The sequence below is a fragment of the Rhodnius prolixus genome, unplaced genomic scaffold (genome assembly GCF_049639745.1).
Source record: "Rhodnius prolixus isolate KJV_2025 unplaced genomic scaffold, Rpr scaffold_22, whole genome shotgun sequence".
NCBI classification, from domain to species: domain Eukaryota; kingdom Metazoa; phylum Arthropoda; class Insecta; order Hemiptera; family Reduviidae; genus Rhodnius; species Rhodnius prolixus.
This window is the reverse complement of record NW_027411617.1, coordinates 1,969,230-1,984,614: the sequence shown is the minus strand read 5'-3', so window position 1 is coordinate 1,984,614 and position 15,385 is coordinate 1,969,230. Positions and strand designations below refer to the sequence as shown.

At 34.8% G+C, this 15,385-nt stretch overlaps 1 protein-coding gene across 2 annotated transcripts in view; it reads left to right on the top strand.

The window, feature by feature from the left end:
- LOC141457560 (ATP-binding cassette subfamily G member 4) overlaps nt 1-15,080 on the top strand; it is an 86,114-nt gene extending 71,034 nt beyond the window's left edge. For both annotated transcript variants that reach the window (XM_074134719.1, XM_074134718.1), the window contains exons 3-12: nt 3,260-3,455; nt 6,451-6,596; nt 7,937-8,175; nt 9,166-9,264; nt 9,814-9,947; nt 10,043-10,211; nt 10,501-10,601; nt 11,348-11,503; nt 11,597-11,805; nt 12,800-15,080. In XM_074134719.1, the coding sequence (XP_073990820.1) occupies nt 3,260-3,455; nt 6,451-6,596; nt 7,937-8,175; nt 9,166-9,264; nt 9,814-9,947; nt 10,043-10,211; nt 10,501-10,601; nt 11,348-11,503; nt 11,597-11,805; nt 12,800-12,938 (1,588 nt within the window). In that variant the 3' untranslated portion in view covers nt 12,939-15,080. The remainder of the gene's footprint in view (nt 1-3,259; nt 3,456-6,450; nt 6,597-7,936; nt 8,176-9,165; nt 9,265-9,813; nt 9,948-10,042; nt 10,212-10,500; nt 10,602-11,347; nt 11,504-11,596; nt 11,806-12,799) is intronic.
- Nucleotides 15,081-15,385: the final 305 nt, after the last annotated feature.

Here is a 15,385-nt window from a genome sequence, read left to right as displayed (position 1 = left end):
ATGCTACTCTCATATCGTCTTCTACAATTAATATATAATTTTTATTGTACGCATTTCTAAAATTTGGCGGCACACTTCAATACCTTCGCGGCACAGTAGTGTATCTTAAAGTAATGCCCACTAGTCCCCCCCCCCACTCTATGCGTCCAGCAACATTCCATCAAGGGCACCCCTATTTTGGCGGCGATGATGTTGATGTGGACGGAGGGTGAGTTAAGCTCTCTGCTGTAAAATGCCCTTTACGCTTTCATGGTTGCAAGTCCAGTTCCAACATGCATGAGTGTCAGTGTGGACAAAATTCCTCGCATTGAGGGTTTTTTTCGTGTTTTTCAATTTGCCGGAAGTTTGACCTGTACAGAATGACTTGTTGAACTTCCTATACTGGCGCCAAACGTTTTTCATTTGAACTTAACGCATTTTGGGCCAATGTTTGGTTCTTACAGGATTACTGATTGTAGTGGGGGAGTCTGTAGGAGCTGTTACGTCATGTTTCCTGTATCACTATTTTATTGCATTGAAGCAGGTTAACCATCTTATAATTCTAGCTTGTTATCGTCAAAAACTATCTTTTTAGTTGAAAATCTGATAATATTGCGTAATTTTGTTTCTTGATTTGTAAAAACTTGTAATGTGATTAATATCTTTTAATTTAATTCATTACCTATGCAGTACTCATCAGATTTTACGAACATTTATAGAATGGTTGACATTTAGCGTTTTGTAAACAACACGTACACTAAAATAAAGAAAGTAAAAACCTCTAATTAAGGAAAATTAATGTTTTTAAAAAGAAAATTTTTATTGTAAAGCTATTACTGTTGGAGAAAGATGGACAGACAATAGAAAAGTGGTCTAATAACAGAACTTCGACCAAACAGAATGTGATATGAGACACGTACTACATGGGCTGTAAATAGTAAGTAGATGGTTGTGTTGGTAAACAGGCCAGGTAGATAAACATGTAGGAGGTTATAGTGTGCGAACGAGGGTAATTAGTGTGATCCAGCAGACAGACAGCTGTTATTGTCGTCATACTCTCTATTGTCAAGGTCAACGCAGTTATCCATTACTTCTTTATTGCACCCGGTTATTATGAGAGCTATTTATGGCTCTATTATATTGACATTCCTTTTGTTTACTTTCCCTTTTCTTTTGCGGAAATACTGCAATCGAACGGCTTTTCATTTCCAGTTTGCACCGGAAATAACTTTTCATACCTTCTGAGTACGTAAAAGTGATTTTTAAAATTTGATCTCGAAATGAAAAATTGTCAAGCGTTCAAATATGGCCGATATTTGGTGTCGGGGCACTAAACTGATAGCAATCTTTAGGGCAAGGCCATCAGCCAATCGGAAGTCCCCCTTCGATCGATCTAAATCTCAGAGCCGGAAGTACCATTTTGCTGAATGAATTCTTCGCTGTTTTGTGATTTTCTTTAAGCTGTGTGGGACTCACTGTACTCCAGGAGGTCTACAACTTCGATTTAGAACATTATCCCAGGAAACTCAGGCGTTAAGGGCCACAACAAAGCGGAAAGTTGTTGGAGGGTTCAAATCACTTTATGTCCTTTTCTTCTGCGCCGCCTGGCTGGAGGTGTGATAATTTTGGAAAATATTCATTGGAAATGATTGTTTCAAAGTCACCAGAACTTGGATAGCCAATAATTACAAATTGGTCACGGAATGGCCGAAAATTCAAATTGGATATTTCGTGCAGTTGCCACCCACCCTGTGACAACACGCCAGGGTTTTTGATCTTCAGCGCCAATGATTTTCTGTAAAGTTGGAAAACTGATTGCGCATGCGTAGAGATCTGTAAACATTTATTTGAAAAATACGATGAAGTGGTTTCCTAGGGGAGAGAGGTGGTGCCGTTCCACAGATATTGTATTTGTCACCGGAAACTCGTTTTAGGGCAAATCCCTACGGAGGAATCCCTCTAACAAGGATCATTTGTAAAATCACGTCCAGGTTTAGGATACGCTTGTACGATGGGAAGTGACCAGAAAATGGTCTGTAGAGAGGTAACTGTATAAAACTGACAAAGACAGAAAGGTGTGCAAGGGTTGAAAAATGGGGTTAGATCCGGCGTGTTGGATAATGTCTTTAGTCAGCAAGTGTAATGCGTGACGGAAACATTAATGACGTCATAAGTTGACGTCACACTAGTCTACCTCTGACGATGGTTGAAAATCCGTAACCTAAATATACCATTATATTGTATTTAATTACCCCCACACAATTCTTAAATTTGATCTCATCTTTGGCAGCATCTTGTGCTTGTTCACAACAAGGGTTTTCTTTTCGTAATTCTTATGAAACACGAGTGTGGAAACGGAAATAAAATAAATAAGGGCAGGATGTGGTGAACGATATGACAAAATTTAGTTGTTTAACCTTGTACAAACATTTGGACAAAACTTAAAAGAAAACTTTACAATTTGAACACACACACACACACTATTTACTTTAATTATAGTTAAATAAACACGCTACGACCTTGACTTACATTTCTACAAATAATTGAAGTAACCTTGCTTTGTAATGCCGGCAACTTGGGAGCATTGATAGAAAGGAGTCTGTGACCCGCTCGGATGTCGTCATAAACTTTCAAGATTCTACTTTAGATGAAGCAATAATACTTGGCTAAATGCTATAAAGTACTACAATAATCTGTAAGTAAGTAGATAATACTTGCAAATGAGTTCAACCACTTCCATTAGTTGATATTGAAAAATTCTAACTTAAAAAAAAAAACTGTGATTTCCTTTAACGAAAGCACAGAGGAGGTTCTAACTCCACTTATGGAGTACGGGAAAATCGCAGCCATCAGTGAGGAAAACTCAGCAAAATGGACACTCCTCCCGAAAAAATAAAAACCGGTTGAGGGAAGTCTCCCTCAAAGTGTCCCTAAACGAATTTTCCTGGCCGGAAGTTTCATCATGAGTGCAATGGGTTCGCAAAAAAAAAAAAATAATCTTTCATTTTTAGAAAAGATATATTTCTGGGTGATATTGATTGCTAAGCAGAGGGAGCTCAGACCAAATATAAGTCTGGTCTTCCTTTAAGAGCTGCAGTATTGACCATATCGCAATCACATGTTCAAGAAAGCACCAGCTGGTTTCCTCTCCAGAATTTCTTGTCCACAAGACCTGCTAGAACGAGTAACTGGGCAGTTCGCATTGAATTCTCTTAGCTAGTTAAAAGTCTATTGCATGACTATGTACTTCCGCTAATTCTCTGCTTTACTTTGGTTCCAGTGTCACGGGTATGAGCGGCGAAGTGAAAATGGACGGCCAGATCATTCAGCCCGGCCGGGGAGGATCCAGGAAACAGTCCTGCTACATTATGCAAGAGGATCACCTGAACCCGGTGTTCACCGTACTGGAGATTATGACCATCGCTGCCAATCTCAAACTGGGACAGCCGTTGCCCAAGAAAGCAAAGAATTTAGTGGTAAGTGCCTTATGTTGAGGAGTGTCCATCACAACATAATAAATTTTCAATGATTTCTGCGTGGGATTGGTGACTTTCCTTCAGGCAATGACTTCGATTTATCGTGGAATTTTCTTTCAACGTCTAGTTTCATACCACTAAGTCAGATCATCATGAGGCGTATCTACAGAGGGAGCGCGGGAGGTACGCGACGGACTCAACGCGGCAATATTATTGCCAACATCGTTTAAAATCGACAAGAGTACTGAAATGAAGTGAGAAATATTTTTGATGTAATGACAGTGAAGTCAATTCTATGGAACAGTAACTTTATCAATAATATTGACAATCAGTTTGATCGTTCAAAAATCTTATTCTGCATTCGACGAAAATACCGTTAATTATTAACTCTATAATGGCGCAATTAATCAAGGTGAATTCAGAATTATTATATATTTAACTTCTATTAATTACAAGTGATGAGACCGTAAACTATACTTAAACGGCACGTTAGAGGAAAGCACATCCTACATTTCCTTCAAACTCACTCAAAATAAAAATGTGCTCTAGTGCAACACTTTCGCCCACGAGAAAGTGTGGAATTAAAAAAAAGGAAAATAATTTCGTTCCCGAACAGTGAAGACGTCACTGCTAGTTCATTAGCCTGCCGCAAAGGTCACCAGAAGATCAACTGTCAACCCCTCCATACTATACCCGTATTCATGCCTAATTGGATTGCAGTTAGGGAAGGTTATAAAACATTTGTTTACCATTGTCAGCGACCCATACCAATAAGAGTGTAACTGTAGTAATATTGCCACATGCATGGGCCGAATATATTTTGAATAAGATTTTTGAACATTGCTCAATGTTCAGTGGAATGTCTGTAGTAAATGGAAATGCCGTGTTTCCAATAGCCCAAACTTTCTTGTTCACAATTCATTTTGCGCCCCCCTTTATTTTTGTCAACAGTTTAAATTTAGAAATACTATTATTGCAATCGATTTATTAAATCGATAATCTGTATTTTGAAAAGTTCACATCAGATATAGATGTTGTGAAGTTTCCTTTGCTGTAATTCCCACAAAAATGATCTTCAAACTCGAAATTTTCAAACATCTAACTCACATTATACAGTTCGTAAAACCATACTTCATAACGATGACGCTACAGGGAAACTATGGCGGACTTTGTAAGTAAACAATACGTGTAATTTTCTTAAACTCATTCTTTCTTTAAAATAACCTGTCTTCCAAACTTATTACTCCATAAAACACGAATCATAATGCATGGAAAATAAGATTTTGTATGATAAAAATATTTCATTGCTTAATTTTGAGAATCCATCAAATACCTACGGGAGAATATTAGCCATTATAAAAAAAAGTATTTTCATTAGAAATAATTAATAATTGTCCAATAGAGTTTTTGAGCAAAATAGTCCCCCTCCATCAAAAGATACTGTAAAGCGATAGGACTTCTAACTTACTACGTGGATAACACTTGATTCAAAGCTCAGATCTCTGAACAACCTCTGTCACATCAGTATTTTTTTCCATTACACACCTTGCAAAAATTACATAAAAGTAGCTCCAATTCTCGTATTCTTGGGAAAACTTAGGTTGAAGGTTTGGGAGAATCAAAAGTGGAAAAATCTGATTATTTATAAATAAATTTCATAATTGGGTATGAAAACAGTATAACCTTCGCATAACCTAGCATCTGCGGCTTGTGAATGTCAGCTGAAGAGCACAAGACCTGCCTGCTTCTCACACCTCACATGAACGCCATCAACAGAAACATTGTGTGATCCATAGAAATCAAGCAGAATATGAATCCAAGGTTTAACTCAAAAGAGTCAAAAGAATCTATAGGTTTAACTTAATAAGGAAAGCTGAACTGTGTGTAGTCTATTTTGTGAACAAGGAAGTTATTCCCTTGTGGTTTATCAAGGTACAGATTTGTATTTCATCTTTATTTCCCACATTCTTTAAATAATTTCTTGGGTGTCTAAGCCTACGTCAAACGCAAGTCTCTTGATTATGACGTCAACAGTTCTTAAAAGTAGGTCAATCAAAAAAAGGAAGGATAGGTTCATTTAGAATTGCTTTATTAAATTAAGTTCGCCCTTTTTTTTTTTTTAATCAAAATAACCTTGTTTCCACTGCCGAAAGCTGAAATTAAGACCTTGACAGGTAGTACCCATCACTGAATGGCTTTCTCACTTAGGATTTCTAACGGAAGTGGTTTAGATGTTTTTTCTCTATGATTCATACAATCATTACGTGACACAGATCTAAACTTTTATATTAACCAATAGGATTAAATTTTACTAGAGGCGAAGTGAGGTAGGTTTCCCTCTAAAGTGACATTGTTTAATGACGTTTTAACTGTATGTCAGTTTCAAAAATTGTATGAGTTAAATTCCTAAGAATTGTAATAAGCGAAGATTTAGCCGATAGTAGTAGTGCTTTACATATTCCTGAAGTAGGTTTGAACCATAGTATGATGCGTCTGACGTGAACTTAATGTATCGCCTGGAGTACGGCTGCATGACATTAAACTGCGCCGAACATCTTAATGCTCATCGTATATCCATATAGGTTTCAGTATTGTCTTATAGTTCGTTTTCGGTGAAAGTGCTTACCTATCATCTTCCTAAGATCGTTTGTAGTCTTCCGTACAGTAGGCATCAAATACAGCAGGGGAAGTATCTCATCTCAAAGTAAATGCCTCATGAATAGTACGTTCTTTTTCTAGAGCTCAGCCTTGCTAGTAAGACAAGATAAGATCGCAGAGTCAGTTTGTAAATCTTGTTTTGAGTGTGGTGAAATGTGGTAGAATGTTTGCTATGTACAAGGGCATAGCGCACATCCTTGAACATCCCACACTTGGCAATGAGGAAATTTGAGGCCCTTGAAAACTCTGTATACGAGAGAACAATTCATAAAAAAAAAGCTGGCGAGGAGAGGATAAAAATAGCAAACATTATTATGAAAATTCTGCTTCTTTCTAGGTGGAAGACATTCTGGATTCACTTGGAATGTCAAGCACTAAATATACGAAATGTGGAAGGCTATCTGGAGGACAGAAGAAGCGACTGTGCATAGCCTTGGAACTGATCGACAATCCGCCAGTCATGTTCCTGGACGAACCTACCACGTATGTAGTAGTATCCTTCAGTGAAAACTTATTTTTAAACCAAGATTAATCAATCGAATATCATTACTAGAGAATTCTAGCACCTAATAGAGATAATCTATAACTATTTATCGGAGGAGAATGTTTTCTATTATAACCGACTCTATTGTTATCCATCTTGTTAAATATTTTGCCAAACTTTTACTGATATCTAGGCGGTGCTACCTACGTCAATGTCCATCGCTTCGGTATGTCATTAACACCGGCAACGTCGTCATTCGAATATCTCGTTGGTGTCCCAAGGATAATTAGTACTTCCGCAGCATTCCGGCGGAAAATTGTACTTAAGTACACTTGTGGCGATTAGCTGCTTTACTTCCAATAGTTTGTTAGGCTTAACAATAATATAATCAACAATGAACACTAGGGAAGAGGTTAGCGAATACTGGATTCTAGCGCGGAGATCACTGGTACGAATGCAGCTACTGGCCCTTAGATTTTCTCTTGTAGGAGCTTCCTACTGCTCACTGCGTGGTGATAGATAGTGTTGAACGTAACAAGAGAACGCTGTCCAGAGACAGGCATGGCACAGAAAAAGCTCCGGGCGTCAATAACCTCAGATGTTGATGCAAAATTTTAAAATGAAACGTTAAAAATATTCGCTTCAGGGTCATCAGAGGATGTGACAATGAGGTTTTTGTCTATCGATCGGTAGCAAGTACCACTTAATTGAAAAGTTTCCACAAATTTCTTTAAATTTGCTGAACTAGTTGCATATAAGTAACTTTTACGAGTATTCGCAACATTTGTCTCGGAGAATGTGATTAGGACACTTCTAGGAAAAGGATTGGGTAGATTCCCTCTGAATTGCCATTTTTGTGTGCTATAATATGGTCTTATCTCTTGTATACTGTTAGCGAGGGATAAATGTGTTGCTAAAATCGAGTTTAAAGAACGCCGTTCTCGGGGAGAGGTTGGAGTAGGCTTTCCTGTGAGTTAACATTTCAGTGTAATCTACGGTTACACAAACTGTACAATATTATTAGCTATGTTACAAATGTGCTTAGTTTGAAAAAACAGTATTAGTTAGAACCTTGACAATTTTAGTAGGAAAAAGCCGTGTGGGTCCATACATATTTTCTTTCCGAATTGCAGGGAACTATGAAACATATAGTTTTGATGAAAGTAGTATCTTAGCAATGAGTCAGATGCGTGAAAAAAACCAATAGATCTGGGTGAATGAATTGCTTTGATCTATCAGATTATACCTTTTGATCGCAAATGCGATCACCTAATTCAAGCCCTAGATCGATGAATCAACTTAAAATTTAAAAAAAAAAATTATATTCGTTGTTTTATAGCGGCCTGGACAGTTCATCCACAGTACAATTAGTGACATTATTGAAAAGGTTGGCCAACAGTGGCAGAACCATCGTCTGCACAATACATCAACCAAGCGCCTCAATTTTTGAATTATTTGATCATACTTATATGTTGGCCAATGGACAGTGCGTCTACCAAGGAGCTAGTAAAAATGTTGTACCATTTCTTCAGACTATCGGATTGCAATGTCCAGAATATCATAATCCAGCAGATTTTTGTGAGTACTTAGTTACAGTTACATTAGAACCATAATATAACCTCACCTTGCTATTCTTTAAAGTTTAAACTTTGAACTACAGAGCTATCTGTAGGCCGCTTCGTCAACCAATACTTCTTGAATCGGCAAGTAATTTAATGTCGGCCTAATTGGCCAAACTGACGCCACATAAATTTGAAAATTTTGAGGATCATGTTTTCTTTCCATTTTTATTAGGGCTAGGGTTATTTTCTCTTATTTAATAATGGTTAGTAATTAACACTAATTAAGAAAAAACAATTAATAAATTTCAATGAAAAATTGTAGTCAAACTTTAAATTAGTATATTAGATTCTATCACAAGACCTAATGTATCCTAGTAGACAAAATCTCTGAATTAGAAGTAAGACTTGACAAAGAGAGTTTATCACATCATTGAGTGGGCTCGATTTTCTTTAAACTAGGTATTCTAAGAGGATCTACAACTTGTATTTGATTCAAGAAAATTCAATTAAGCGCTCTTCCGGAAGAGGGGATGTTCTAGTTTTTCTCTTAAGTGCCACTTCAGGGTTTTATGAACGATCCTTCCACCAGGATTGAATATGTTGCCAAAAATTTTAGCAAACTGATGTTTAGTATAAAAAGAACGAAGTTTAAGTAAAACCATAAGAATTATCATGTGAATGTTATCACCATAATTATTATATAAAGAGGATCTATCATATTAAAGACAATTACTTTTTGTTTACAACTTAAAAAGCTATCCTTGGATAAATTCTCGAAGATAAATTTCTAAAACACATCTACTAACAAATTACTAACCAAAAGCTTCGCGAACCTTAACCTTAATGTAAAGGTTTCCTACACTGTCCACTCAACTGTATCCAACTTGAGCTGTAGAAGTTTACATTAGACATCTAAATTCCTTTTTGAAAATATTAAAATAAAGTATTTCTACATAAAATAAAAATCTTAAATATGACTAAAATTAATATCTCTTTTCTTCTATAGTTTTAGATGTAGTGAGCGGAGAATTTGGTAGATTTAACGAACAATTAATTGTGGCAGCAAAAAATCCAACATGGCGGACATTTACATCGACTCCAAAAGGTAAATATTGTTTGGCCGGGGGTAGTTTCAAAAGGTTAGTTTCAAATTTCAAAAAATTTAAAGAACTACATTTGATTTGGATAAAACTGGATTGAAACTAACAGAAAGTTGTGAGTCATATTTTCTCTTTATAAACCAATAATCGAAAGTATCGATTTCTATACATTGATTGAAATGGGTATTGTGTAGTAAAAGTAAGCGATCTAACAAGCAGGTTCCAGCGTCATGCATGCACTAATAGATACTTGAGAAATCTGAATAATAGAATTTGGCCTTAAGTCACACAAAAGTAATTATCTCGGCGCTCGAATTTGTTTATTGAATTCAAACAATGTAAGCCTCCTTTAAGACTTGAAATAAATGTTAGCTGTACGGCCCAAATCTAAAAAATGTCGATAATTTGAAAAGGTAGCTACTTCTCTCCAAATTAATTTGTCGCAGAGAAAGGCATCATTGTTTTAAAACTTATGACTATCCGAACTCTAAAATTAAAATCCAATTGGATAAATTATTAATTAAAAGTGTTAATGTGTTTTAATGGATGCTTAGTTACAGAGGAACTAAAACTAAAGCAAATAGACGAAAATTATGGTAAAACCTGCGTGTTCATTTCTACGCCAACCGAATGGACCAGATTTTGGATACTTTTTCGCAGAAATGTAGTACAACTTCATAGAGAATGGGTGAGTTTAGTTAGAAAAAATATTGTTAATAAGAAATTTTCTTTTTTTTACATAAAAGATCATCCTGAATAAACCATTAAAAAAATACTTTTTAGACTGTGTCGTATTTAAAAGCATTCCTGCATATCTTGGTTGGTGTCGTGATGGGACTGCTTTTTAAAGATGCTGGTCACTATGGGAATAAGAGTATATCTAATGTCAGTTTTTTCATCTGTGCCCTCGTCTACCAGAGTTTTACTTCAGTTATGCCTGCCGTACTTAAATGTAAGACTTAAGTATTATTTTTGTACTTTTTCTTCCTTACTACATTGTTGTAGCTGCCATTAACTTGGTCTCAACTCGCAACTTAGAGGATTGACTGTAAAATAGTCAAAATACTGTAACCTATAGAATATTAGTGACATAGTGTTGTGGCGTCAATTAAGTGTGATGGTGAGAATTAGCGTGTTCCTATAGGGTTTTTTTTTTTTTGGCCTCTCGTGCCAAGCGAATCAGCCAGATACATATTTTGAATTATCGTGCTAATCACAATGTTGTCTTCTGTTATTTGTAGTTCCCATGGAAATCAGTGTGCTTAAAAAAGAACAGTTCAACAATTGGTACCAACTTAGGACTTACTATGTAGCGTTCTTGTTGGCTAACATCCCTTTACAAGTATGTGATTTACATTTTTATCTGCTAAATATACAATTTTAGTTTGCATTGGCAGTAGCGTAGCTTCATTTTGGCAGGCTATAACCGGTGCGACTCGCCTGGAGTTCAACAGTATAGCGGATAATTTTTTTTATTTGTAAGATTTATGTTTTTTAATTAACTAATATAGAAGAAAGCAATTAAATTAAAATACCTTTTTTTTCAATTACTCTTAATACCTATCGCTACAAATCAGTTAAGATTAATTTTCATTTCCCATCTTAAATTTGAGTCACGCTTTTGCGGTAAGAAAACAATGACTCACTTTTTCGGAATTGAACGAATTTCTGACTGGAGAGATAACAAAGCACTTCCTACAGTTTTTCAGTTCAAAGTGCTCCTCAATGAGCGCCTCATCCTTACCGAGGGCTTCTGGGGTGGATGGAAAGAGGCCTCAAATATCGCAAACAGTAATCCAATAGGTGTAGAGTATTGCACGAGTTCAGAAGGCTTGGTAAAATCAGCAGCTTTGGGAGTACTTTGTGAACCTTCAGGCTTCTTTTATTTGTAAATAACTCTAATTAAAAAATAATATTAATACGGCAAAAGTTGTATTTATGTACAGAAATTATAAAACACTAATAAAAGCAATGTTTGATAAAGTCAACCTTGAAAGCCTATTAGGAAGCTACGCTACTTCATGTTGGTGATACTTTAGTACAGTACGCAATATTATGTATCTAATCAAATTATTTAATTTGTTTTAGATGATTTTCAGTTTTATGTTTGTGTCTATATCGTACTATCTGTCAAGTCAAGTTTTGGAGATAGAAAGATTTCTGAAATTTGTAGCAGCATGTGAACTGAGCGTGATAATCTCTGAGTGCTTGGGATTAGCCTTAGGGACAGCCGGAAATCCTGTGGTATGTAAATGTATGCTCCATTAATTCCACATAACTGTGCTCCCAAAAATGCCATAACCCCTTAAGTTATGCCGTTCTTATTTTTTCTTTTAGAATGGAATATTCTGGGGATCAGTTCTGTTGGCTATAAAAACGTTGTTAGCTGGATTTCTGGCCATATTCACACATATGCCACGCTTTCTGTATTATACCTCTTACGCTAATTTTATGAGATATTCACTAGAAGCGTTGACAATCACCATGTACGGCAATGGACGTGAGAAACTTCCCTGTCCTGAGGATATGCTTTATTGTCATTTTGCGTAAGTATTCAATCGTAAATATTTGGAACTTTTAAGGACTGAACCTGTTTTGAGATTTCCTGAGTCCCAAAAAGTGTTGTTTTTTTTTTTTTTTGGTGTGTGTGGACACAATATCTTGAAACCTAAAAATCGGGAAGCTGAAACAGTTATATTTAAATTATTTCCCACAAGGAAACTGACTGTAATGTACCTGCGTCTTGATCCCTCAGGCTGAAGTACCACTTTACTGAATGGATTTTTCCACTTTTCGAAAATGGCGTAAACGATTTTTTTCTAAAATTGCACGTTTTCTGCAATCTCTAGGAGATTGCTTGAGATTACAAAGCATTCTGTGCATTTCAAAATCTTGCACCGTTTCACTAGGGACGTACAAGAGCTTTTACAAGGAAGAAAAGAGCTTTTTGAATTCTGTGCGAAATCAGATCATGCTCGTACTGAGGTCTGAATCTCTATCTAAGGTAAAAAAACGGCATTGCACAAGGATTGAGAGCTTCTATTTGTGTCCCAATCTCTAATGCGGAGACCAAACATGGTCACCAACCACTCATCATTTGGCTGACTCCCACCATCCCCTTCCGTATAGAATATTCGGCAGTTCTATTGGGTAAGATAAAGGAAACATCCCCACCAAATAATATTCTTATTGTATTTTATTAAAATTGCGAGTTTTTATAGTTAATGGCAATTTTAAAATTTTGACGAGTGTACACGTCGAACGCATCGTAATACGAGATTTGGTTTGACGTGTATACCCGTCAAACACACTTAACAGGTTAAAGGAAGTTTAATTTATTGTTAAAATTCTGAGACTGTTGGTAATTTCCCAACCCAAATTATTAATTATTTTTTATTCGAACAGTAGAGTCAGTTCGATAAACTGATCACTATTATAATCAAAATTTTACTTTTATCGAAAACTCAGTAATTTGAAAAAGAATAATTTGGTTTTTAACAAATTTGTTCATTTATATATATATATATTTTTTTTTTACAGCTATCCTGAGAAATTGCTTTCAGAAATAGGAATGGAAAAAGTGGATTACTGGACAGACGCTGGTGTACTAGGAGCATTTTTTTGCTTTTTTTGTTTCAATGCTTACTATTTTCTACATAGAAAAGTTAAATCTAGATAGTAAACAAAAATTAGGCGAGAAGGGAAGAATATCTAACGAGAACAGATCTACTGGCTAGGACAATTCATCAAGTTACTCTACAAGAACTTGTTGATTTAATTGAATGAATGATTCTCAGGAGAATGGTGTACAAAAATAAAGATCGATAGACTGAGTACAAAATAAATGGAAAAAATGTTAACTACGTTATTTGTTTGTGCGTTTTTTTGTTAATTATAACGTAATCTCTTCTATAATTTATAAACTGTAGTGTTAATACTAAATTTGAAAAAAAGGGAAATGGAATTATAATTTAATGTTTTAAAAATTAATCACGATTTTGAAATCATTGTATATATTATAAAATTAAGTTTGCACTTCTAAATAGCGTTTTTGTTGTTTTCTTTTAGTGAGAAAAATAAGATTTTTTTTAGGAACATTTATTTTTTGAACGACGAATGCTCATTTCTTGTGTTAACTTAACATGTAAGTTAAACAATATCATTAGATTTAAGAAGTAGGTACCTCACTAGCATTATTATATTAACGTAGAAAATATGTGATTTTTTTTAAAACTTTAATTCACGATTTCTTAATACTTTTTCCTACGAAAAGTCTCTTTAGTTATAAGTAAATTGCACTTGTAGTTCGATTTTTATATTTTATGCTATTTTCTTTTATTTTTATTTCCTTTTATTGAAATTCACAACTGCAACAACTGTTGCAACAAGCAAATGTGATAATGTAATAAGATAACTATATAATGAATATTGATAGGAATGGCACCCAGTGGCGTTACTCCAGTAGCAAGCTAGCTATACTGCTCTTATGTTATGATGAGAGTAGATCGTGGGGCCATCTTCTCTTCAAATTTCCTTGGAGGATTACCTGGTAATGTGGAAGAAGATTGGTGTTCTATTTTTAACGAGCTTAATTTCATAATCATTCCATCTCTACTAAAAGATACAGAACAGAGAGCCGGATATCAGAACCAATACATTACTCTCTTCCAATGCTATCACTGAATATTGTACCTTTTTTTGCCCAACCAACAGACAAGAAAATTTTATTGCCACAGAGTGCTCTAAAGCTGTGGTTGGCAAGCCAACTGGTCTAAATATTCAATAGAGTTCCTGAAGTCATCTTTGGCACAGCCTGAACAAGGAAGAATATTCTAGACCTTTTTATTCTGTTGAACCAATAATTCTTTCAATATTAAAATCACAGATTTCTCTTCTATTGGCCCCGGTGAGGAGGTATCCAACTTTTCCTCGGAGCTCTTCTACAGAAATATCTCCCTTATTGTGAAAACCTTTTTAATAAGTACTTTTTATTTATTTATTTATTTTATTCCTATGAAGTTCTAAACGTGAGTACTTATTCGAAGAAAAGAAAAGATATATGAACTGAAACACAAACTGAACGATAAACTTTTATCGAAAACTCTTTTTGTTTACAGTAGACATACGGCTGTGAAGCGTTGAAATAGCACGATCTATCTCTCAGATGAAATTTAGAGGCAATTATTTATTTTAAATAAAGTGATATTTTTTTTGGTAACTGGCATTGGGCAAGTAGTAATTTTTTTTCTTTATCTCTCTCTCACTCATTATACTTTCATACTTAAGAATAAATTATCTCAATAGGTCGATGTTAATCGAAACCATCTATTTGATTTTATCGATTTTGACATTTTGTGCAACAAAGCATGGCCGTTTATGTTAGGTCACTATAATAAAAAAAAAATCGAACAAATTGCTCACCTAAGTTCCTATAACATTGAAAAAAAAAACATATATACATATAACTTCGTAAATACTTTTTGCATAGGCCTGCTAATTATTTTTAAAGTAGTTTTAGTAAATTAAACAAACAAAAATCACATTACAAGTATGTAGTTTATAATTTTTTTTCTTATTATTTTTGTATAAAGATTATTAAATTTATTAACTATTTAAATATAATGTAAAAAAAAAAAAAGTGATTAAAATAAGTTTTAGAGTGGGCATTGCCGTTGTGATTTCATTTTTCTTCTTTTGTTAGAATTTATTTTTAAAGTTAGCAATTGAAAAAACATTAATAATAAGTATTACCTGAACTATTTATTTTATAAGTAATTTACGTACATCTATTTTAAAATGTTAATAAAAAAATTATCATTTATTTTGTTTACTTTTTGAATACACCTTGTACATGTTGATGAGAAAACTTCCACGGCTTTATTAATTACAATTTAATTGAAAAACTTTCAAGAAGGGAGAGAAGTTATCGCCCACTTTAGTTCTAGATTTTGGCCAGGCTTTCGGCCATCTTCAAATTATGAAACTTATTTGCCAGACAATATTACTTCAGAATTTTGGATTACCCAGCGACTCATAGAACCAACTTTTCCAGACGGGATTAGGACGCTCTGCGCTATCGCAGTCTGTGTCCCCTTCAAAAAAAAAAAAAGTCCCTGAAGATCGTGA